The sequence below is a fragment of the Geotrypetes seraphini genome, chromosome 18, assembly GCF_902459505.1.
Source record: "Geotrypetes seraphini chromosome 18, aGeoSer1.1, whole genome shotgun sequence".
Taxonomy (NCBI): domain Eukaryota; kingdom Metazoa; phylum Chordata; class Amphibia; order Gymnophiona; family Dermophiidae; genus Geotrypetes; species Geotrypetes seraphini.
Window position 1 is genome coordinate 31,443,717 of NC_047101.1, and position 24,003 is coordinate 31,467,719.

The window sequence follows — 24,003 nt, forward strand, 5'->3', positions numbered from 1 at the left end:
AGCATCCATACAAGCCTCAGTACTGCAATATTTAGCTTATTCCTTCTTTATAAATCAAAGTTCTGGCTGCTGAACTGGAGAAAGATGTTCAACTGGCAGGGCTTTGTTTATAAATTTTTATCAACACAACTAATATACTACTTTATCCTGAAGAAAAAGAAATAGATTTTTTTTTTCTACATTTGTTGTCTGGTTTCTGCTTTCCTCATCTTCTCATTCAATTCCTTCTATCCACTGTCTGTCTTCTCTCTGCGTCTTCCATTTGCTCTGTTACTGTACCTCTCCCTTTCTCCCCCTCTTCCAAATTGGTCTGGCACCAATCTTTTTCCTTCCGTCCCCCCATAGTCTTGCATCTCTGTCTTCTTCCCTGCCAGCATTTTCTCCCCACTCTCTTCCCCATTTCCCTTCAGCATCCTTCTCCCCCCCCTCTGTCTTCCCCATGTGCATTCAGCGTTCTTCTCCCCCGTCTTCCCCATATGCATTCAGCGTCCTTCTCTCCCCTCGAATGAGGGGACACGAATGATTAAGGGCATGGAAAACCTTTCATACACTGAAAGATTGGAGAAGCTGGAGCTCTTCTCCCTGGAAAAGCGGAGACTCAGAGGAGACATGATAGAGACCTACAAGATCATGAAGGGCATAGAGAAAGTGGAGAGAGACAGATTCTTCAAACTTTCAAAACATAAAAGAACAAGAGGGCATTCGGAAAAATTAGAAGGGGATAGATTCAAAACAAATGCTAGGAAGTTTTTCTTTACTCAGCGGGTGGTGGACACCTGGAATGCGCTTCCAGAGGATGTAATAGGGCAGAGTACGATACTGGGGTTTAAGAAAGGATTGGACAATTTCCTGTTGGAAAAGGGGATAGAGGGGTATAGATAGAGGATTATTACGCAGGTTCTGGACCTGTTGGGCCGCCGCGTGAGCGGACTGCTGGGCACGATGGACCTCAGGTCTGACCCAGCAGAGGCATTGCTTATGTGCTCTGTTTTCCCCATGTGCTTTCAGTGTCTTTCTCCCCACTCTGTTTTACCCATTTCCCTTCAGCGTCTTTTGCTCTCCACCCCACATTTCCTCCTCCCTGCCCCTTACCTTTGTGGCACTTTCACTCCCCCCCCCCCCCCCGGACAACAGGCTGTGTCCGACAAACCTTCCTGCCCTTTACCTATGGCTGGCGATATCTAAACTGCCTTCTTATAGCAGCTGGAGCGTTGTAGTTGCATATGGCTGCCGTAAAGGTCGTCTCTGATGCAACTTTACGGCAGCCACACGAGACTTCAACGCTCCGGTTGCTATAAGAAGGCAATTTAGACTCGCGGCCACGAAGGTAAGGGGCAGGGAGGGAGAAAGGGAGCAGTGAATGGCCTTGTCCCCATAGCCACAGTGATCACAGGTTTTTCCTCACCGTTTTGGCGGGTTACCTGCGGCTAGCCACCTTGTCATTCTCTACTTCAAAATAACTTCCACAGCTACCTTTTTGTGTTTATAAAATAGGCACCTTCCTGCCATATCAACCTATGCACTCTGTTATAAATATTACCCTCCATTTAATTGATATTTTGCACTAGACCTGGGTACTTAGGTGCTATCTTATAGAATAGTGTCTAGTGCATACACATGCATCACTGTTGACTATTTATGGCCATTTATAGAATTGCCTTGTGTGGGTAGGGAGAGAGAGATTTATAGAAAAGATCAGCTAACGATTCACAAAGTTACCTTTAGTTGAGGCCTTCCAAATGGTAGGTGACCAAAAGGATCTCACTTAAAACCAACAGATAGAGATATAATAATAACTTTATTTTTCTATACCGCTATAGTCAGACGATTTCTACGCGGTTCACATCAAAAGAAGGCTGGACATTCAGCGAATTACGAATGTGTGAGGGGAATGTTGCAGCAGAAAGGGTTGAAGGGGAGGGAATGTAAGCAGGGTTGAGAGGGGAGGGATGTGAGAGGGGGTTGGGATTGCCTGAGAGATTGTTTCGGGTTTGTAGGGGGGAAATGCGTAGAGCGAAAGTCGGTCTGTTTAGGTGATGAATTTGTCAAACAGAGTGGTTTTGATTGATTTTCGGAATGCGTTGTAGGTCTGTCTGGTTTTATTTATGTAGTTTCCCAGCCAGGATTGTTGTCTGTTAGCTTGGAACATGAAGATTCTGTCAAGGAAGGATTTGTATTTGCAGCCAGTGATTTTAGGATAGGCGAAGATGTTTTTGTTTCTGGTTGTTCGTGTGGGGTTGTGTAGAGTGAAGTGTGTTTGCAGGTAGGAAGGTGCTAGGCCCCAGATTTGTTTGAAGCAGATGCATGCAAATTTGAACTGAATTCACCCTTCTATTGGTAGCCAGTGCAATTTTTTTGTAGTATGGGCTAATGTGGTCTTTTTTTCTCAGTCTGAAGATTAAGCGAACTGCAGTGTTTTGCACTAATCTCAGTTTCTTTATTGTTTTTTGTGGGATACCCAGGTAGACGATGTTGCAGTAGTCCAGTATGGATAGGATCAGCGATTGTACCAGTAGCCTGAAGGATGTTGTGTCAAAGTATTTTTTAATAGTCCTTAGCTTCCATAGTGTAACATAAGAACATAAGAACATAAGCGTTGCCTCTGCCGGGTCAGACCAGGGGTCCATCGTGCCCGGCAGTCCGCTCCCGCGGCGGCCCCCCAGGTCCATGACCTGAAAGTGTTCCCTACCTAACCTAAAATATCCATACCCTATTCGCTCAATGTCCTGTAAGGTAAACCTCTATCTGTACCCTGTTATTCCCTTTGCTTCCAGGAAATCATCCAGTCCCTTTTTGAACCCCAGAATTGTACTCTGTCCTATCACCTCTCCGGGAAGCGCGTTCCAGGTGTCCACCACCCTCTGAGTGAAGAAGAACCTCCTTGCATTCGTTATGAATCTGTCTCCTCTCAGTTTTTCTGAATGACCTCTTGTTTTAGTTGTCCCTGCTAGTCTAAAGAATCTGTCCCTCTCCACCTTCTCTATGCCCTTCATGATTTTATAAGTTTCTATCATGTCCCCTCTCAGTCTCCGCTTCTCCAGGGTAAAGAGCCCCAGCCTGTCTAACCGTTCAGCATATGAAAGGTTCTCCATACCCTTTATCATCCTCGTTGCCCTCCTCTGGACCCTCTCGAGTATTGCCATGTCCTTCTTGAGGTATGGCGACCAGTATTGGACGCAGTATTCCAGATGTGGGCGCACCATTGCTCGATACAGTGGCAGGATAACTTCTTTTGTTCTGGTAGTGATACCTTTTTTGATAATGCCCAACATTCTGTTCGCTTTTTTTGAGGCCGCTGCACATTGTGCCGCCTGCTTCATTGTGTTATCCACCAATACCCCCAGATCTTTTTCTTGGCTGCTTCCCCCGAGTACCCTCCCTCCCATCGTATAGCTGTACATGGAGTTCCCCTTCCCTATGTGCAATACCTTACATTTCTCCACATTGAAGCTCATCTGCCATTTATTTGCCCACTCACTCAGCTTGTTCAGGTCGCTCTGCAGTTCTTTGCATTCCTCAACAGTTCTGGCCCTGCTGGAGAGTTTTGTGTCATCCGCGAACTTGATAACTTCGCACTTTGTCCCCGTTTCTAGATCATTAATAAATATATTGAACAGCAATGGTCCCAGCACTGACCCTTGCGGAACACCACTTGTGACCCCTATCCAGTCAGAGTAGTGCCCCTTTACTCCTACCCTCTGTTTCCTGTCCGCCAGCCAATTTTTGATCCATCTGTACACGTTCCCTTCCACCCCGTGACTCCACAGTTTCTTCAGTAAGCGTTCATGGGGCACCTTGTCGAAGGCTTTTTGGAAATCTAGATATATAATGTCTACTGGGTCACCTTGGTCCAATTGCTTACTTATCCCCTCAAAGAAATGCAGTAGATTTGTTTGGCATGATCGGCCTTTACAGAAACCATGCTGGCTTGATCTCATCAGATTATTTTTTTCTATATGCTCATTGATACCTTCCCTGATCATTGATTCGACCATCTTCCCCGGAACAGAGGTTAAGCTCACCGGTCTGTAGTTTCCCGGGTCGCCTCTCGATCCTTTTTTGAAGATCGGTGTAACATTCGCTATCTTCCAGTCCTCCGGGATTACCCCTGTTCTCAAGGACAGGTTGCAAATATGTTGCAGTAACTCTGCTGTTTCATCTCTGAGCTCTTTTAGTATTCTCGGGTGGATCCCGTCTGGGCCCGGAGCTTTGTCCGTTCTTAATCTATCTATCTGCCTGAGAACGTCTTCGAGGCTTACCTCCATGCATGATAATTTCCCCTCTTGGTCTCCCCTGAAGATTTTTTCCGGTTCTGGCACAATGGATGTGTCCTCTATTGTAAAGACCGACGAGAAGAACTTGTTTAGACTACCAGCCACCTCTTTTTCCTCTTTCACCACTCCCTTCTGGTCACCCTCATCCAGGGGCCCCACCTCCTCCCTTGCTGGCTGTTTCCCTTTCACATATCTGAAAAATGGTTTGAAATTTCTTGCTTCCTTTGCTAGTCTCTCCTCATACTCTTTCTTGGCTTTCCTGACTACTTGGTGACATTCTTTTTGTTGCTTCCTGTGCTCTCTCCAGTTTCCTTCAGTTTTGTCCTTTTTCCACTTCCGAAATGATTTTTTCTTGTCTCCTATCACTTTCTTTACTTCACTGGTTATCCATGCAGGGTCCTTTGTCTGATTCTTCTTGGAACCTTTCCTAAATCTTGGTATATATAGGTTTTGTGCCTTGTTTACTGTGTCCTTGAATAGGGACCAGGCTTGCTCCACAGTCCGAGTTTCCTTGGAGCTGTTTTTGAGCTTCTTTCTCACCATTTGTCTCATGGCATCATAGTTCCCTTTCTTGAAGTTAAATGATGTTGCCTTGGTTCTCTTTCCCATAGGTAGTCCTACTTGCACTTTGAACTGAATCATGTTGTGGTCACTGGTTCCTAGTGGTCCTATGATCTCCACATCCTTCGCGGGGCCTTTCAGCCCATTGAGGATCAGATCCAGAGTCGCTGATCCTCTCGTTGGTGCCTCGACTAGTTGTTCCATGAAGCAGTCCTGGACTGCTTCCAGGAACTCCGTTTCCCTTGCACATTTTGAATTTCCAAGACACCAGTCTATCCCAGGATAGTTGAAATCTCCCATAACTATGGTGTTTGGGTTCTTGCATTCCCTTCTCAGCTCGGCTACCATTTCTGTATCTTCAGCTTCAGTTTGCCCAGGTGGACGGTAGAACAGTCCCATCTTTATCTCGGATCCGTTGCTTCCTGGTACTTTGATCCACAATGACTCCAGTTGGGCATTTGTCTCTGCTGTGTCCACAGTGGTTGAGTGGATGGTATCCCTTATGTATAGTGCTATTCCTCCCCCCTTCTGGTACGTCCTGTCTTTTCGGTAGAGTTTGTATCCTGGCAGTACTATGTCCCATTTGTTTTCCTCGTTCCACCATGTTTCCGTGATCCCTATGATGTCTAGTTTCTCCTTATTGGCCATGACTTCTAGTTCCCCCATTTTGTTCTTTAGGCTCCTTGCATTTGTATACATGCAGTTCAAGTCTTGGCATTTTCCCTTCCTTTCTATTTTACCTTGCATTTCATGCTTCATTCTGTCCCCTTCCTGGCCTGTCAACTCCTGAGTATTGTCTCTTTTGTCCTCTCTTTGTGGTAGATTCCTATTGTCTTCCCCTTTCTTCACTGTTAAGTTTGTGTGGTCAGCCATGGTCAAGTGCGTGTCTAGTGTGATACCCAGAATTTTTATGGTTTTGGAAATCGGGTATTCGTGGTCGTTTATTTTATTTTTTTTGTAATTGTTTATTTATAACAAAGAACCACTCACCAACACAGCAGTACAGTACAAAAACAGTGCAGTCAATCAATCTGCAGAACAGCAAAACCCTCTGATAACAATCCCACCCCCCTCCCTCCCAGCCCTCCCACCGCCCCCCCCGCCCCCCCGTAACAGCATACAACACCCGTCATCCCCTATTTTTAATGATGTTCTTGTTATTTTGTCATTGGGGCTTGCCAAGAAGACTTTTGTTTTCTCTGTGTTTAATTTCAGTTTGAAGTTGGTGGCCCATTTTTCAATTTCTATCATTGTATGCGAGAAGTTGTCTATAATTTCAGTTGAGATGTCATTTAAGGGGTTTAGGATGGATATATCTTCTGCGTATATGTAGTGTTTTAAGTTTAATTTTTGTAGTCGGTGACCTAAGGATGCTATGTAGATGTTGAATAATGTAGGTGATAGAGGAGAGCCTTGGGGTACCCCTGACAGGTTTTTCCATGGGTTGGAGTGATTTCCATTGCTGGCTATTCGGTAGGATCTGTTTGTTAGGAATTCTTGGAACCATTTCTTTACCTTTCCCGAAATTCCCATTGCGTCAAAGCACAGTAGCATGATTTCGTGGTCTACTAGGTCAAACGCACTGCTAAGGTCTAGTTGCAGAATCAGTGCGCTTTTGCCTTTGCTGAAGAGATCATAGAGGTGGTTTAGTATGGAGGCTATGACCGTTTCTGTGCTATATGCTTTCCTGAAAACTGATTGATGTTCACTGAGGATGTTAAATTTGTCTAGGTAGTTTACTAGTTGGAAGTTGACCAATCCTTCTAGTAGTTTAGTGAAGAGGGGCATGCTTGCTATGGGTCTGTAGTTGGATGTCAGTGCTGTAGAGGTTTTCTGATCTTTGGGAATAGGTGTAATCATTATGTGACTCATGTCTTTGTTTAGTGTTCCGTTTGTAAGGGTTGTTGTCTGTATAAAACTAATATATAAATCAAAGTCCCTACCCAAGAGTGCTGAGCTTCGCTTCAGACTCAGCAAGGTTTGCCAGGATCAAAATGATCATCGCTTTCAGGACCCGCAAATGCACTCCTGGTTGTGGCGTTCCCTGACTATGCACTTAAGAGAGTATATCTGCATTTAAGAACATAAGAATAGGCTTATTGGGTCAGACCAATGGTCCATCAAGCCCAGTAGCCTGCTTTCACGGTGGCCAAGCCAGGTCACTAGTACCTTGCCAAAACCCAAGGTGTAGCAATATTCCATGCTACCGATACAGGGCAAGCAGTGGCTTCCCCTGTGCCTTTCTCAATAACAGACTATGGCCTTTTCCTCCAGGAACTTGTCCAAGCCTTTTTTTAAACCAGCTACACTATCTGCTCTTACCACATCCTCTGGCAAAGCATTCCAGAGCTTAACTATTCCCTGAGTGAAAAATGTTTTCCTCCAATTGGTTTTAAAAGTATTTCCCTGTAATTTCATCGAGTGTCCCCTAGTCTTTGTAATTTTTGACAGAGTGAAATATCAATTCACTTGTACCCGTTCTACTCTACTCAGGATTTTGTAGCCTTCAATCATATCTCCCCTCAGCCGTCTCTTTTCCAAGCTGAAGAGCCCTAACCGTTTTAGTCTCTCCTCATACAAGAGGAGTTCCATCTCCTTTACCATCTTGGTCGCTCTTCTTTGAACCTTTTCTAGCGCCACTATATATCTTTCTTGAGATAATTGAACGCAATACTCCAGATGAGGTCACACCATGGATTGATTCAGGGGCATTATTACATTCTTAGTCTTGTTAACCATCCCTTTTTAAATAATTCCCAGCATCCTGTTTGCTTTTTTGGCCACTGCCACGCATTGAGCAGAAGGTTTCATCGTATTGTCTACGATGATACCCAGATCCTTCTCTTGGGCGCTAACCCCCAAGGTGGACCCTAGCATCCGGTAACTGTGATTCAGGTTAGTCTTCCAATGTGCATCACTTTGCATTTGTCCACATTAAATTTCATCTGCCATTTGGACGCCCAGTCTTCCAATTTCCTAAGGTCCGCCATTATTCATTGTGCTTGTGTGAATTATACAGTACTGTATTTTTCTCTCTAGGGTAGCTGAGAGGTTTATTTGTACCAGTACATCTGAAGTCAGTGCCTAATTCCTATGATCCTTGTTTTTCTCTTGTTTACAGCATGTGAATCTACACTCAGAATAGAATCTTCCCCCCCACCAAAAAAAAAAAAAAAGTACAAGTAGGTTTACACATCTGTAATATAAAGAAAAGGTTTTACTGGCTTAGCAGTAAATATCAAAGGATTTACATTTAAATCAATATTTTATTCCCTGTAAGAAAACAGAGCTCTTGGGACTTGCTATGTGATTGTATCTGGGCCAAAACAGGATAATTGTGAATGGTTTTAAATCTCAAGTCAGGATAAAAGTGACAGTTCAGTACATTCATTACAATTTTCCACTGAAATACTCATTTCTATAAGCGTGTTTCTGATCAGCAATGTAAAATGGCAAAATATTCAGTATTCTCTGAGAAATGTCGCTTGTCCTTTTCTTACCCTCATTACCTTCAGATTTTCTAAGACATAGTAAAATTACCACAGAGAGCAAGGTTCATTGGCTTTTCCCTACACCAGAGCTACTGAGCTTTGCGTCGTCGTTCTGACATCTAAAGAAAGTGCACAAGAAACAGAGTCTGCAAAGACGAGGCTTACTGAGCTCTTATTAACAATTTATTTATGCCTAAACATCCTTGAAACTGTCTTTCGTTTTGGATCCTTCATTTTAAATTCTGAAGGATCTCATTAACGCTGCTGAGAAGTTCTCTGAAGTAGCTGTCCTTCTCCTCGGCTTTCTGTTCCTCTGTCACAAGTTCTTCATATTCCCCTCTGAGAGTAGTCAAAGTGGCATTGAGTTTCTGGTCTCCTCTGTACTGCTCTTTACAGAAGGCTAGCAGTAGGTTTACAGCTTTTAGGACTTTTTCTCGGGTGTCATGTTCTGGCAGAAACAGCAGATCTGAAATGATTTTGCACCAGCCCTGTTCCATCAACACCGGCACCAAGGGCACCTGCTTATACTGCTCAATTTTCTCCTTCATTTGTTCATTATTGCCTTCAGAGTCCTGCAGTAACTCCTGCAATAAAATATTAGAGATTTTATAAAGTAAAACAAGACACAATCACTCTAAAATATATTGTTCAAATACCAGTCTTTACATAAGCATATGAGAAATCTTTATTTATTTAAAAGTTTTTTATACCGCCAAATATCTCAGCAGTTTCCAGAGTAACATACATAAAAATACACACATGCTAGTACACAGTAAATCACATGGCAAAGCAGAGAGAGAGATGGAAAGGTGCTGCGCAGGGGGATGGGTTGGCGGGGTTCTGCTGCACGGGGGATGGGAAGGAAAGATACCTGATGATAGCATCAGTGACGCGGCAGCAGAGAGAAGGACCCGGTGAGGAAGGCAGCAAAGCAGCCTTTTCCGTGCTGCTGCTGCCGCTGCTGTTAGGAACAGAGGTATGTCAGCCTCGAGGTGGGAGAGTCGGCAGGGTTCTGTAGTGTGGGATGGAAAGATCTTGCACTAGGGGATCTTTCACAGCCTGGCGTGTCACTGTCTTCCATCGTCCCCAGATGGGATCGTCTGGTTGCAGGAAAACAAGCTCAGGGCTCCCACTGATTCTGCATTATGGTAAGTCTAGAATTTCTATTACAATATTATAACTTAATAATAATAGAAAAGTAATGTATATTGTGTATAAAACTGCCCTACGAAATCACCCCGAATCCCCCTCCCCCCCTACCAGTACCTGGAAATATTTGCTTCTTTAAAAGGGGTCCTTGGCGTCAAAAAGGTTGGGGACCAGTGCTATAGAGGACAGAAGGGACAGGGGAGATATGATACAGACATTTAAATGTAGAATTACTTTTGATCTCCTTGATTGATACTCTGCGATTAGGGATGGATCAACACAAGACATTTTGTCTTGTGTCTTTAGTTATATCTGGAGCATTTGATTCGGTTGATCTCCATAAATTGTTGAGTAGATTGTATAATCTTGGAATGAACGATGCTGTTTTCAATTGGTTTAAAACATACTTATTAGGATGATCCTTTCAAGTGAGGAATGGAAGTAAGATTTCAGGAGTATACTCAGCTAGGACAGGAGTGCCACAGGGCTCGACGCTCTCTGCCCTATTATTTAACATTTATATGGCTGCTATAGGCAATTTATTTGGGTCCTTACGAGATGAATATCGAATATATGCAAACGATATTATTTTTTTCTTCCCAGTAGGTGGAGGGGATAAGAATGTTGAACAATTATTGACTGTATACATGTGCAAAGTTGAGTGGATGGGAGAACAAGGTCTGCAACTAAATGTAGACAAAACAAATAATGTTTGTAGGAAAGTCAGATTATCAGTGGCCTACAGAGGTGAAAGTAATCGATGATGATCTCTCGGTACACGAATCTTTGACCATTTTAGGTGTAAGGCTTGATTCTGGCCTAACAACGAAGCTGCAAGTAACTAAGACCATTCAAGCATGCTTTGCACAAATGCATTTGTTACACCGATTAAAACCAATGTTAGTACCATATGATTTTCGAACTGTTGTTCAGGCTATGGTTTTGTCAAGACTTGATTACTGAAATGCCCTGCACCTTGGCATAACAAAAGCAAGATGCAGAGCATTGCAAGTTATACAAAATGTAGCAGAACGATTGATAATGGGATTGTCTAAATATGATCACATTTTACCACATCTCCCAAAATTGCATTGGCTTCCATTCACCTTCAGAGTAGAGAGCTGCACAGGAACGGGGATGACGGGGATCCATCAGGTTCCCCTCTGGGTCACGGGGATCCCGTTGGGGGATCCCACGGGGTTGGAGGGAGCTCGATTGATACACACCTTTAACTGCCCTCCATGTTGTAGTCTTCTTTGCAGCGTTCAGCGCTCTCAACACACCTCCAGTAGCTGACCCGGAAGTCTTTCCCGATGTCAGAGCTGACGTCGGAGGAAAGTCTTCACCTCAGTTACGTGCAGCGTGCAGGGCCCACTGCCCTGCGAAGAAGTTCGGCTGGAAATAGTGCTGCCCTTCAGCTACGGTAATTAGGGCAGCCTGCAAAAACATCGCTGGTGCATCTGAACTCTCGCTGCCAGTCACTGTGCTGGTTCTAGGCTAATGGATATCGGAGTTCAGATGCAAAAGAGCCGAGTCTTGCCTTTGAGGTACAGAAAAGAAGGAGCCATGTGACCAGCATGATATGGGAGTGGCCAGTGCTAGAAGTCTGGCAAAGGGGGAATTTGGGTCAGACAAGCTGGATATGGTGCTGAAAGAGGCACTACCTAAAAGAGGGGGCAGGGATCTCATCTGATCCAAAAATCCACATAAATCGGACATAAGAGAAAAAATTCCCTTCAGAGGAGACGCTGCCCTAATTAGCTGAAGGTGAGACCGGGAGGCCAGGGGGGAAACCGGAGAATACTGCAAAGAGGAGAGGGGGGGAAGAAATAATGGCTCTGAAAACAGGAGAGGGAGAGAGATGGTGGACAATGGGATTTAAGGAGGGAAGGAACAGAAAGGGAGAGAAGTTGGACACAAGGGATGGAGGGGATAGAGATACTGGATAGGAGGGTAGTTGGGAAGAGAAAGGGAGAGCTGGTGGACCCCGGGGTGGGGGGGCAGAAAAAGAGGGAGCGAGATCACACACGCGTTGCAACAAAGAGGAAGCGCATTGGGGCATGGGAGGGGCCCAAATGCGGGACACAGAAGGGGGGAAGGGAGTGCGTTTTGAACACAGAAGGCATGAACTTGGGAGAGAGGAAGGGAAGGGAATAGAAAGGGAGAATTGGGCGTGTGTGTGTTAGTGAGAGGGAAAGAGAGATGTGTACATGGGGAATGGAAGAAAGGAAAATTTTTGTCATAGGGAGGGAGTGAGGTACAGATGATAGGGAAGAGAAAGATGAGAGGGAGAAATGTTGTGATGGAAAGGGAACAGTGGGACAGATTGAATGGGATGCAAGAGGGAGGAATGTTGGGCATAGTGATGGAGGGAGAGGTGTGGCATGTTGCTGGAGAGGGGTGATAGAAGGAAAAATATTGGGCATAGGGCTGGTGGGCAGGGGTGAAAGATGCTGCACATGGTCTGGGGGATGAGAGAGGGATAAATGCTGGACCATGGTAGGAGGAACCAATGGACAGCAACAGAAGAATTTACAGAAGACGGAAAAGCGGAAAAAAGAACTGAGACCAACTTGATGGAAAAATAAGTCTCCAGACAACAAAGGTAAAAAACAGAATTTGTTGACTAAAATATGTTAGTTTTGGGAAATATATATAGCAGATGTCTTTGTATTGTGTTCAAAAGAAAAGGAAAAGCATTTCTGGTTTTGTTTCTACAGTGTTAAAGTACTTGCTGACCCTTGCTGTGGCTGGTGGGATCCCCAAGCACCGCCAGCAGAGGACCTCCTCTAGAGACAGCCAGAACTCCCCTCCACCAAGCGTAGCAGTCAGTGGCAGCATCCATGAGCCACTGAGATGCCAGCATCTGTGACCCAGGGATGCTACTGCTGCCTGCCAAGCTTGGCAAAAGGGATCCACGGCTAACTGCAGAGGAAGTCCTCAGCTGACAGCTTGAGGGTCCTCATCAGCTGAGTATTTATATTTACATTAGAGGCTCCGGTAGAAACCCATTTACAAAGTATATATTCTTTTCAATTCATATTTCCAAATTAAAGTGTCTTTGTTTATTTGTAAATGGGTCTCTATTAGAGCCTTTAATTCAGTAGCATAATTAAATGAAATAACTACTTCTGAAGTTTATAGGGACGGGCGGGGACAGATTTGACTCCTAATGGGGACGGGTTTGATTTCTGTTCATGCGCAACTCTACTTCAGAGTACAGTATAAAGCAGTTATGATTTGCCATCAAGTCTTGTATGGAAACATCCAGAATTGTTTTAAAATAATATATTTAGCTATACACCAAAAAGATCTTTGAGTTCTGAGAATTTAGCTTTACTGAGGACATCTGTGAATTCAGCTTTACTGAGGAAATCTGTGAATTCAAGACTTGTTGAGACTGGTAAAATGACTTTCTGTTGTGCAGGAGTTAAGATATGGAACTCCTTGGTGGGTCAGATACGAAATTGCTGTGAAAAGGGCAGGTTTAGAAAATTACTTAAGACGCAGTTTTTCTAGCTATTTCTAGTAAAATTGATTAAGTATCCAAATTATATCTTTCTGAGGATTGTTTGCATGTTTATTTTATCACATGGCAATTTTATAACTGGCAAGGTACTATCATGGTTTAAAGGATTTTTACAATCCAGAACATAGAGTTAAAACAAACAAAGAAAAATCAGAACCGTGGTCTAATCTCTGTGGCGTACCCCAAGGATCACCACTATCTCCCACACTCTTTAACCTACACATTGCTTCCCTCAGCTCTTGCCTAGACAAACTAGGACTCACCTCCTACAGCTATGCAGATGACATCACCATTCTACTTCCTTTCGACCAACCAGTGCCCTCCATGGCAGGCACAATATACAAAACACTTGATACAGTAGCAACATGGATGAAAGAACACAAACTGAAACTAAATCCTAACAAAACAAACTTCATCCTCGAAAATAGCAAAACCCCAATGGTAACAAACCTAGTAATAAACTCAATCTCATACCCCATCCGACCCACTTTAAAACTCATGGGAGTGCTGATAGAGAGAAGATGCACCATGCAGCCACAAATCAACAAAACAATAATTTGCAGTCAAGAGAAACCTAAGGCAAGTTCGAAAATTCTTTGAAAAAATCCCTAGCCCTAGGTCTAATGGACTACTGCAACATACTATATCTCCCTTGCCCAACAACCATGATAAAACAACTACAAACAGTACAAAAGCCCTAAGACTTATCTACTCGCTGAAGAAATACGACCACATTACAGAGGCATACAACCACTCACACTGGCTCCCAATACAAGCAGGAGTACTCTTCAAATTCTACTGCCTACTATTTAAAGCCATAAACGGAGACAACCCAGCCTACTGGAACAACCGACTAAATAAATCCACCTCAACCAGACACAGGAGAATCCACGCATCCTTCAACCAAAAACGTCAAACAAAAAAAAACTGTACGACAACCTCCTAGCCACTCGAGCAGCAAAACTGGACCACCAACTCTCCAATCTACTGATCTTGACCACAGACTACAAAACCTTCAAAAAAGAAACAAAAACCCTACTATTCAAAAAACACATAAAACCAAACTAACACAACTAGATCTACCTCAAACATCACCTGCAGTACTCTCCAATCCTTAGCAACTTAGAAAATGTCCAGACCACTCCTTATGTACTTCTAAATGTCCTGACAATTCATATGTAATCTGCCTTGAAGCGCAAGGTAATGGCGGAATAGAAATCACTAATGTAATGTAATTATGTATGTAAATTATGTAAACCGCTTAGTTTTAAACGGTATATAAATTTTTAAAATAAATAATTACTTAAAAGGTATTAATACAGAACCAAATCTTTTCCAGAGAAGGAAAAATGGTAAATCGAGAGGTCATAAATTGAGGTTGCAAGGTAGTAGACTTAGAAGTAATATTAGGAAATTCTTTTTCACAGAGAGGGTAGCTGATGCCCGGAATGCCCTCCTGAGCAGTGGAGAAGAAGATGGTGATAGAATTTTTAAAAGCATGGGTTGAACACAGAGGATCTCTAATCAGAAAATGAAGGGTATATATTTAAGAACTAAGGCCTGTACTGAAGAACTAAGGCCGGTACTGGGCAGACTTGCAATGTTTGTATGGCTATTCGGCTTAGGATGGGCTGGGAAGAGCTTTGATGGGAACTCCATATTCATTGGGGAAATCCTGAAAACCCGACTGGATTGCGGCCCTCAAGGAGGGACTTTGAGATCCCTGGTTTAGACAGACTGGAATAAGATTCGATGGCAACTCCAGTAGCTGGAACCTAAGCACATTACTGGGCAAACTTCTATGGTCTATGATCCAGAAATATCGATGAACAAAGACTTAATTGTGGTTTTGTAATGCATGTACCTATTGGGCAGACTGGATGGACCATTCAGGTCTTTATCTGCTGTCATTTACTATGTTACTAATGAAAGTAAGGACTCAAATGAAGGAACTTGGCCCTAGTAAATTTTCAAATGCAGCAATTTAGAAACTTAACTAAAGGTCCTTCGTGATGCGCATTGGTTACCCATAACACACCGCCATCACCTTTAAAATACTTCTACTTACAAAACCAAATACACACACATACCTGCATTCATCGATAAACATTTGATTCCTTAGTCTTCCACCAGAACACTATGATCCAATAACAGAATTTATTAGCAATTCCCTCTGCCTGCTAACTATTGTCTGGTACCACCCGAAAGGCCATCTTCTCGTTTACCGCTCCCTTGCTTTGGAACGCATTACCACTAGATATCAAGCTAGAATCTTCTCTGGCAAAATCCCATTCCAAAGTCAAAACCTTTCTCTTCAAGGATGCCTACAACACCTGAGATCTCTCCTCTTTTCCAAACACATTAGCAGCGAACAACAAATGCTTCCTAAGAAGCAATCCTCTTCCTCTTGTGCTCTACCATCCTCCCTTCATCACTTTAGTTTTATTTCTCCCCAGTGTTCCTTCCCTCTGCCAATGTCTACTCTTGTTCGTTTCTAACCCCCGTTTTATTTGACATTACATAATCTTGTTTTAATTTAGTCATTTTTGTTTTACCATATTTACTTTTATAATTCTTATTATAAACCGTTTAGCCATTTTCCTGATAGACGGTATATCAAATTATAAATTAACTTGGAAACGTGCCTAATGCAGCTAAAACTAGAGTACTGTGGGATGCACCCAGGCCTCCGGTGGTAAATCTGAAACGTGCATGTGCTAACCATGCATTACAATATATTTCTAATTTTTTTTGAGGCGACATGTCATGGGCAGAGAGTGAGCATTCCTGTGCTAACCAATTATCGTAGTGCATCTACATTATTAATTCATGCTATCTGGTTAGCACAAGGATACTGCGTGAGCCCTTACAACCTATAAAATAGGTGACGATAAGTGCTCACTAGGTAAATTTTAAAAATGACTGTGCTCTGATAATGGCCTGCGTTAGTGCAAAAACCCCCAGAAAAGTGGCCATTTTACAGCTGTGGTAAAAATGGCTTTAGTGCATGGGAAAGACCCATACAAGGACATGCTAAGGCCACTTATCAAAAGGACCCCTAAATTCTTTGTGACTCCATTTCATACGTGACTGCTCCAAAAGGTTCAGGAAAGCTACAAAAATACCTTCCAGATCTAATTTTATCAGGACAAAGAAAAGAATAGCCTTACTACCATAATTGTTTAAAGGAAAAGGAGATGCTTTTGCTAGCTTCCATGTTAATCTTGAACAGTGTGGTGTATCCTTTCAAAATTGTAGCTTGCCCCCTGCCCTCACTTTCTTGTCATTTTCTTTTTCTCCCTTATACAAACCCTGGCTCTTTCCCCTGACGTTTTAGATTTTAAGCCGCCCATAAGGTTTGCCCTTGGTGTGGGATAATAAAAGTTGAATAAACTTGAAAACTTGGTAAATAATACATATTATCACTACACTTTAGATGATGCATTTCTCCTGGGAAAATCAAGTTAGTCTTCAAGTTTGAATCATTTTGTTAGTTCCTCAGTTCCTGAGTGTTAAGAGACCGTTCCACTTGGACTGTGATACCCTGATCAGAAAATTACCAGTCCATTACCCAGTGATGCCCTACAGAGGATTAACAGAATACAAACTTCACAAGTCATTTCCATTGAAGAGCCAAAAAAAAGAGGTTAATAGAGCTTTTCTAACTGGGAAGCTGGGCAGACGCTATGTGATCTGAAAGTAAAAGATACCAGATCGTCTCACTGCCACAAAGTGAATATCTCCTGATAAATGTCTTTATCAGCTGAATTACTTCAGATTCAATGACTCAGTAACATTCTTCTTTTATGTTTCAAACATATAGTACCATAGACACAATAGAAGCAATTCTATACTGAATGCAAGGTGAGAGTCTAATTTTTAACAGCAACTTGGTATCCGGCAATACTTACGGTTACACTTAGCATACATTGGAGGAAAGGCAGAAAAGGGGAGATACGATAGAGACATTCAAATGCCTAGGTGCCACTTCCGTGGAGAGGATGCGGTATATAAACTTAAGGTGGCATAAATGTGCATGAGGCGAGTCTGTTTCCACTGAAAGGAAACTCTGGAATGAAGAGGCAATGGATGTAGGTGAAGGGGGAAAAATTCTAAAGTAACCTCTGAAAATTCTTTTTCATGGAAAGGAGGATGGTGAATGCATGGAACAGCCTTCAGGTGGAGGTGGTGGAGACAAAAACCGTATCCAAATTAAAGAAAGCTTGGGACAAGTACATTGGATCTCTAAGGGTTAGGCAGACAAGATGGGTCATATGGTCTTCATTTGCCTTCATTTTACTGCTTCTGTGTTTCTACACCAGATATAGAGCAAATAAATCCACTTCTGGGGTTCCTCAAGCTGAGAAGACCTGATGTAAAGTGATTAAGCTGAGCGACCATTCATGCGGCTGCAGGAGTCTGCTAAGATATTCTGTTTTCCTGCTAAACTACTTTGAGGAAAATGTTGTAAGGATTTGCCCAAGACCAGATTTTTATTGCTTCTTGGCAGAGCACGTAAGACCCTGTTTGTTCATTTGATTATTTGTGCAGATAAGTACTACATGGATGAGGAGATGATTCTGGAATGTGCACAAAGCACTGCAAATTGCTTGAAGCTTGAGGAGATTGATATGGAGAGCTTTCTTGGGAGGAGTCCAGGAGTCTTGGGTTTGGAGACCATTGAGATGGGCTCTCCATCCGAGCATAGAAGCATCGGATGTCAATATCTTTTGATGCGATGGTACTTGGAATAGCAGGCCCCTGAGAGATTGGTTGGAGGTAGCCAGTTGTCTAGGTAAGGGAACACATGAAACTGTGTGAGTGAAGGATTGCAGCTATGACTATAAGACATTATATGAAAACTCTAGGTGTGATGCCAGTCTGAAAGGGAGCACCTTGTATTGATAGTGTTGTTCTTTCAGTCAAAAACAAAGATATTTCCTGTGGGCTGGGAGGATGGGCATATGTGTATAGCCTTCCTTGAGGTCTAGAAAACAGAGCTATTCATTCATCTCTATTAAAAACAATAAGGTTTCCAGAGAACCCATATAAAATTTCTCCTTCACCAAGTATTTATTGAGGGCACGGAAGTCCAAAATTGGATGGAGACTTCCTGCAAGGGAACTTCTTCTATGGCATTGAGATGGAGGAGGGCTGAGAGCTCCTGGTAGAGGGTCTTTTGCGGGGAGTTGAAAAGAGACTATCTTGGAGGATGATTCAGGGGTCTTTCCTGCAATCGAAGGGCATACCTCTGACTCACCACTTGAAGGACACAGTGATGTGAAGTTGTAAGGGTCCAGAGTTGATGATAATGGATGTCAGACATGGAGGAAGCCACTGCTTGCCCTGGATCAGTAGCATGAAATGTTGCTACTATTTGGGGTTTTTGCCAGGACCTGTGACCTGGATTGGCCACCCTGAAGATGGGATAGTGGGCTAGATGGACCATCGGTCTGATCCATTAAGGCTATTCTTATGAGTACCCTGATAGGTAGAGTCTGAAGTGAAGGTTGAGAAATACTGGCTATGCTCTCCAGTATTTCATGGTACTTGAGTGCCGATCATGGTAAACAGTGCAAATTAACATCAAAGCTACTTTTGTAAAGAATTTGTATGACAGACATCTTAAGAGACCCCCTGATGCAGGCCAAGAGCCGAAACACTGGCAGTGTCGGGTCTTTTAGTGAATAAAGAATCATCTGTTCCAGTTCTATTAACGTGTACACTCTTTTGTGGCTCCCAGCTATAGAATAGACTATAAAAAGGGCTGGAAGGCCTAAAAATAAATCTTAGTCAAAAATAGAAAATTTTGGTATCAAATGAAAGGGATAAGAAGAAATAAAAAATTATGACTAGAAGACAGGAAGATACACAAAGTATGCATACAATGTACACATTAAATATACATATTAAAAAGGCACACTTAGAGGACCTCTAAGAGCGTCTTCGCTCTGCAGAAAACAAAAAACTTATGGTCCCGCAAGCTGGCAGCCGGGGGTAGGGAGGAACTCATGCATGCGCAGTGTGGCGAGTTTGAGATTTTTTTCATTTTGAAAGTGACAGTTCAGTTTTGCCCCATATGTGAGAATATGCTACCTGCTTGTCCTCGGATAATGCTGCACTGGAAGTGGAGAAAGGAGACTGGAGGAAGAAATAATAGGCCCAGAAATGAGGGAGTGAGGGAAGAAAAAAGGAGAGATACTGGAACAGGGGTGGCAGGGGAGTATGACAGAGATGCTGGATGGGTGTGCAAAAGAGATGTTAATCTAGGGCAGGGGTTCTTAACTTGGGATCAATGGATGGGTTTCAGGGGGTCCGTGAGGGTCAGATAAAAATTAACATTTATATTCACAAGACAGCTCAGTACTGTTGCTTTTTCTTGCAGATAATGAGAGAGCAGATGTAGTACTAGTAAATCGCTTTTAATTTGCACAAGAGGATTGTATTTCATAATTATAATGAGTGCCCATTATTTTTTGCATAAAAAAAAGGAATGTTTTTTTCTAGATTGTTTACTTTAAAGTTTAATAATATTTTGTGTATGTCATATATGCATAAGACAATCAAATCTCGATAAATAAAGTACATTATATTCATTGCATGCAAAGTTGTGTTTATGTGAATATTTCTGGGAAAGGGGGTCCATAGCTTTCATCAGATTCTTAAAGGGGTCTGTGACTAGTGCTGCCTGATTCAGGGAAAAAATTTTCGATTCGATTTGGCCTACTGAATCATCTTCCGATTTGATTTTCCTGTCCAATCGGGTATTTTTTTCAAATGCCCTGGTGGGTTTATTTTGTAGACTCTTCATCCACCCCACCTACTTTTGCCCTTTCCAACCCTATGCCAGTGCTGTGGTATAAACAAAACAAACAAAAAAGTATTTTCCTCTCTCTGTTAGGTCCTAGCTCAAGCTTGCTGTCTAACACCAGCTCTGGCAGGATACACATTTCAAATCTGACATATTGTAATCACAAAATAGGAAATAAAATTATTTTTTAACCTTTAGTTTTCTGGTCACATATTCAGGCCAAAGATTCTTCCAGCACAAGTTCACTGTCTCTGGCTTGATAGCTTTCAGCGCTCTTTCAATAATGTTGATGGCATCGGTGATAGTGAACTTCTTCTTTTCATGATGTTCTCCACATTGGTGTCTTCTTCCATTGCATGGACAATCCTCTCCGTTGAATACCGTATGTAGTATGCCTTGAATGTTCTTATTACCCCTGGTCAAGAGGCTGGATGAGAGATGTATGTTGGGGGACATGTAGACGACCTCAATACCCTCAGTGTGGAACTCATGTGGTTCTGGGTGTCCAGGGTCATTGTCCAATAGCAGCAGAACCTTGAATTCCTTTCCCTTACTGGCAACGTATTTTCTTACTTCAGGCATAAACACTGATGAAACGACTCACGGTACAGTGCTCTCGTTGTCCAAGCCTTCTTGCTCTGCATCCAGTAAACAGGCAGTTGGAACTTATCTTTTCCCTTCAAGGCTCAGGGATCCGTGGCTTTATAAATCAGTGTAGGCTTTATCATATGGCCTATTGCATTTGCACAAAGCAGCATGGTTAGTCTATCCCTTGCAGCCTTAAAGCCTGGTGCTTGTTTATTCTCTTTGCTAATGGAAGTCTACTGTGACATTCTCTTCCAAAATAGAGCGGTTTCGTTGGCCTGCTCAGGTTCCTATCCCTTCAATAATTTCCTTAAAGGTGACAGTGAACTCTCTACCTGCCTCTTGGTTGGCAGATGCTTCTTCTCCTGTCACTTTCACATTATGTAGGCCATACCTGTGCTGGAATTTATCAAACCACCTTTTACTGGCCTGAAAGCACGTAGATTGCGACCATTCACCTTCTCTTTCCTTCTTTCCCTTATCAACACAAGAGTCTACAGGAATTCTCTTCTTATAGCAATCCTGCACCCAAATAAATGTTGCAGTTTCCACACAAGAGAGAGAACTATCTCGCACAACATGTAATGTCTTCACACCCGCTGGTAGCAACAGCTTCATGTATTGGCTTTTCCTTCTTCTTTATGTACCTAATGGTAGATTCATTAATACTATAATGCCAAGCAATAGCAAAGGCTGACTTTACTCTACGAAGCATATCCAATAATTCAACCTTTTCTGGTAAGGTCTTCACTTTTTCCCCCCTCTTAGGAGCACTTTCAGTAGCACTAGGAGCCTTATGCTTTGTAGCCATACTGCAAATATAGAGGGAGACCTGATCTGTTCCTGAATGAGAGGCAATTCCAGATATGGGTAGTGTGTATCTCTGGTGTAGCTGCAACAAAATTCACATTTACACACTTCTCCAAAGATGGCGGTTGCTAAACTTTTCTTTCTGCATCCCCAGCAACAGCAGCAGGATTAATTAGGCACACAAGCTTTCCCACCTCCTTTAGTTTGCCCAACCAAGCTGAAGCAAGTAATTTAATTTAATTCTTATATACCGCTAATAACCGTGAGGTTTCTAAGTGGTTTACAAAAATGATGCATTAAAAGATACAATAAATAAAAATAAATAAGATAGCTACTTGGAAATTCCCTAACTGTCCCAAAGGCTCACAATCTAACTAAAGTACCTGAAGAAACAATTTATGAAAAGTACATAAGAACATAAGCAGTGCCTCCGCCGGGTCAGACCATAGGTCCATCCTGCCCAGCAGTCCGCTCCCGCGGCGGCCCAAACAGGTCACGACCTGTCTGAATCACCAGAAGGGGCCCCCTTGCCACCTTGGTTTCCCATTTAAGTCCTATCTTCCCATCGAAGTCCTAACCCTCTGGTCTTGCACATGCACGACCTGGTTGGGTTTCTATACTTTTTACCTGGATACCTCTCTCAGTATCCCACGATCCCTTTATCCCTCAGGAATCCGTCCAATCCCTGTTTGAATCCCTGTACCGTACTCTGCCTGATCACTTCCTCCGGTAGCGCATTCCAAGTGTCCACAACCCTTTCGGTGAAAAAAAAACTTCCTTACATTTGTTTTGAACCTATCTCCCTTCAGTTTCTCTGAATGCCCCCTCGTACCTGTTGTCCCCTTCAGTCTGAAGAATCTGTCCCTATCCACCCTCTCTATGCCCCTCATGATCTTGAAGGTCTCTATCATATCTCCCCTGAGCCTCCTTTTTTCCAGAGAGAAGAGCCCCAGCCTATCCAACCTCTCAGCGTATGGGCAGTGTTCCAGCCCTCTTACCAGTTTCGTTGCTCTCCTTTGGACTCTCTCAAGTACCGCCATGTCCTTCTTGAGGTACGGCGACCAATACTGAACGCAATATTCCAGATGTGGACGCACCATCGCTCGATACAATGGCATGATGACTTCCCGTGTCCTGGTTGTTATGCCCCTCTTTATGATGCCCAGCATCCTGTTGGCTTTTTTCGAGGCTGCTGCGCACTGTGCAGATGGCTTCAGTGATGCATCCACCAGCACACCCAAGTCTCTCTCAAGTCTGCTGTCTCCCAACAATGCCCCCCCCCCCAATTTGTAGTTGAACAACGGGTTCTTTTTCCCTATATGCATGACCTTGCATTTTTCCACGTTAAAGCGCATTTGCCATTTGTTTGCCCAGTCTTCCAGCTTGTCCAGGTCCCTTTGCAGGTCCTCACATTCCTCCCTGGACCTAACTCTGCCGCACAGTTTGGTATCGTCTGCAAATTTTATAACCTCGCACTTTGCCTCCTTTTCCAGATCATTGATAAATATGTTGAAGAGTAACGGCCCCAGCACCGATCCCTGTGGCACACCGCTCGTGACTCCCCACCAGTCAGAATATTGGCCCTTTACTCCGACCCTCTGCAGTCTACCCGACAACCAGTGCTTGATCCATCTGTGCACATCCCCTCCCACCCCGTGGTTCCACAGCTTCCTAAGCAGCCTTTCATGTGGCACCTTGTCGAAAGCCTTTTGAAAATCGAGGTAGATGATGTCTATGGGTTCACCATTGTCCACCCGACTGCTTATTCCCTCAAAGAAGTACAGAAGGTTCGTTAGGCACGACCTTCCCTTACAGAATCCGTGCTGGCTTGTTCTCAGTAGACCATTCTTCTCGATGTGCTCGCAAATGCCGTCCTTGATCATAGCTTCCACCATCTTCCCTATAATTGAAGTCAGGCTCACTGGCCTGTAGTTCCCGGGGTCACCCCTCGATCCCTTCTTGAAGATAGGTGTGACATTCGCCAATTTCCAGTCCTCTGGTACCTCTCCAGTTTTCAAGGATAGGTTGCAAACATGCTGGATTGTGCCCGCTATTTCTTGTCTTAGTTCGTTCAGAACCCTTGGGTGGATCCCGTCCGGGCCCGGTGATTTGCCGCATTTTAACCTGTCTATCTGTTTGAGGACATCCTCCTTACTTACCTCTATGTGTTCCAATTTTTCGGCCTGTTCCCCACTCATGAGCTCCTCTGAGTCCGGTATATTAGATGTGTCTTCTCTCGTGAAGACCGACGAGAAGAATGTGTTCAACCTCTCAGCTACCTCTTTATCCTCCTTTATCACTCTCTTCCTATCCCCATCGTCCAACGGCCCCACCTCCTCTCTCACTGGTCGCTTCCCCTTTATGTAACTGAAGAATGCTTTGAAGTTTTTCGCCTCCCTGGCCAGCCCCTCTTCGTATTTCCCTTTTGCTTTTCTAACCTCTCGATGGCATTCCTTTTGGCATTTCCTGTGCGTCTGGAGATTTTCCTCCGTTGGGTCCTTTTTCCATCTCCGGAAGGATACTTTTTTGTCATTTATTGCCCTCTTTGCTTCAGTTGACATCCAAACCGGGTCCTCAGACCGCTTGTTCTTGCAGCCTTTCCTGAAACTGGGGACGTGCATTCTTTGTGCTTCCTGCAGGGTGTCCCTGAATAGGGTCCAGGCGCTTCCTACAGTCTCCATCTTAAAGATGTTTCTGAGCTTCCTCCCCACCATTTCCCTCATAGCAACATAGTTCCCTTTCCTGAAGTTGAGCGCAGTTGTTGCGGTCCTCCTTACTATGGGTGTCCCCCTT

The 24,003-nt window shown here is 43.4% G+C and overlaps 1 protein-coding gene across 5 annotated transcripts in view; it reads right to left on the reverse strand.

Annotated features, from left to right (window-relative positions):
• Window positions 1–8,034: 8,034 nt before the first annotated feature.
• SIL1 (SIL1 nucleotide exchange factor) overlaps window positions 8,035–24,003 on the reverse strand; it is a 179,685-nt gene continuing 163,716 nt past the window's right edge. For all 5 annotated transcript variants that reach the window (XM_033927650.1, XM_033927648.1, XM_033927647.1 and 2 more), the window contains one exon: window positions 8,035–8,910. In XM_033927650.1, the coding sequence (XP_033783541.1) occupies window positions 8,557–8,910 (354 nt within the window). In that variant the 3' untranslated portion in view covers window positions 8,035–8,556. The remainder of the gene's footprint in view (window positions 8,911–24,003) is intronic.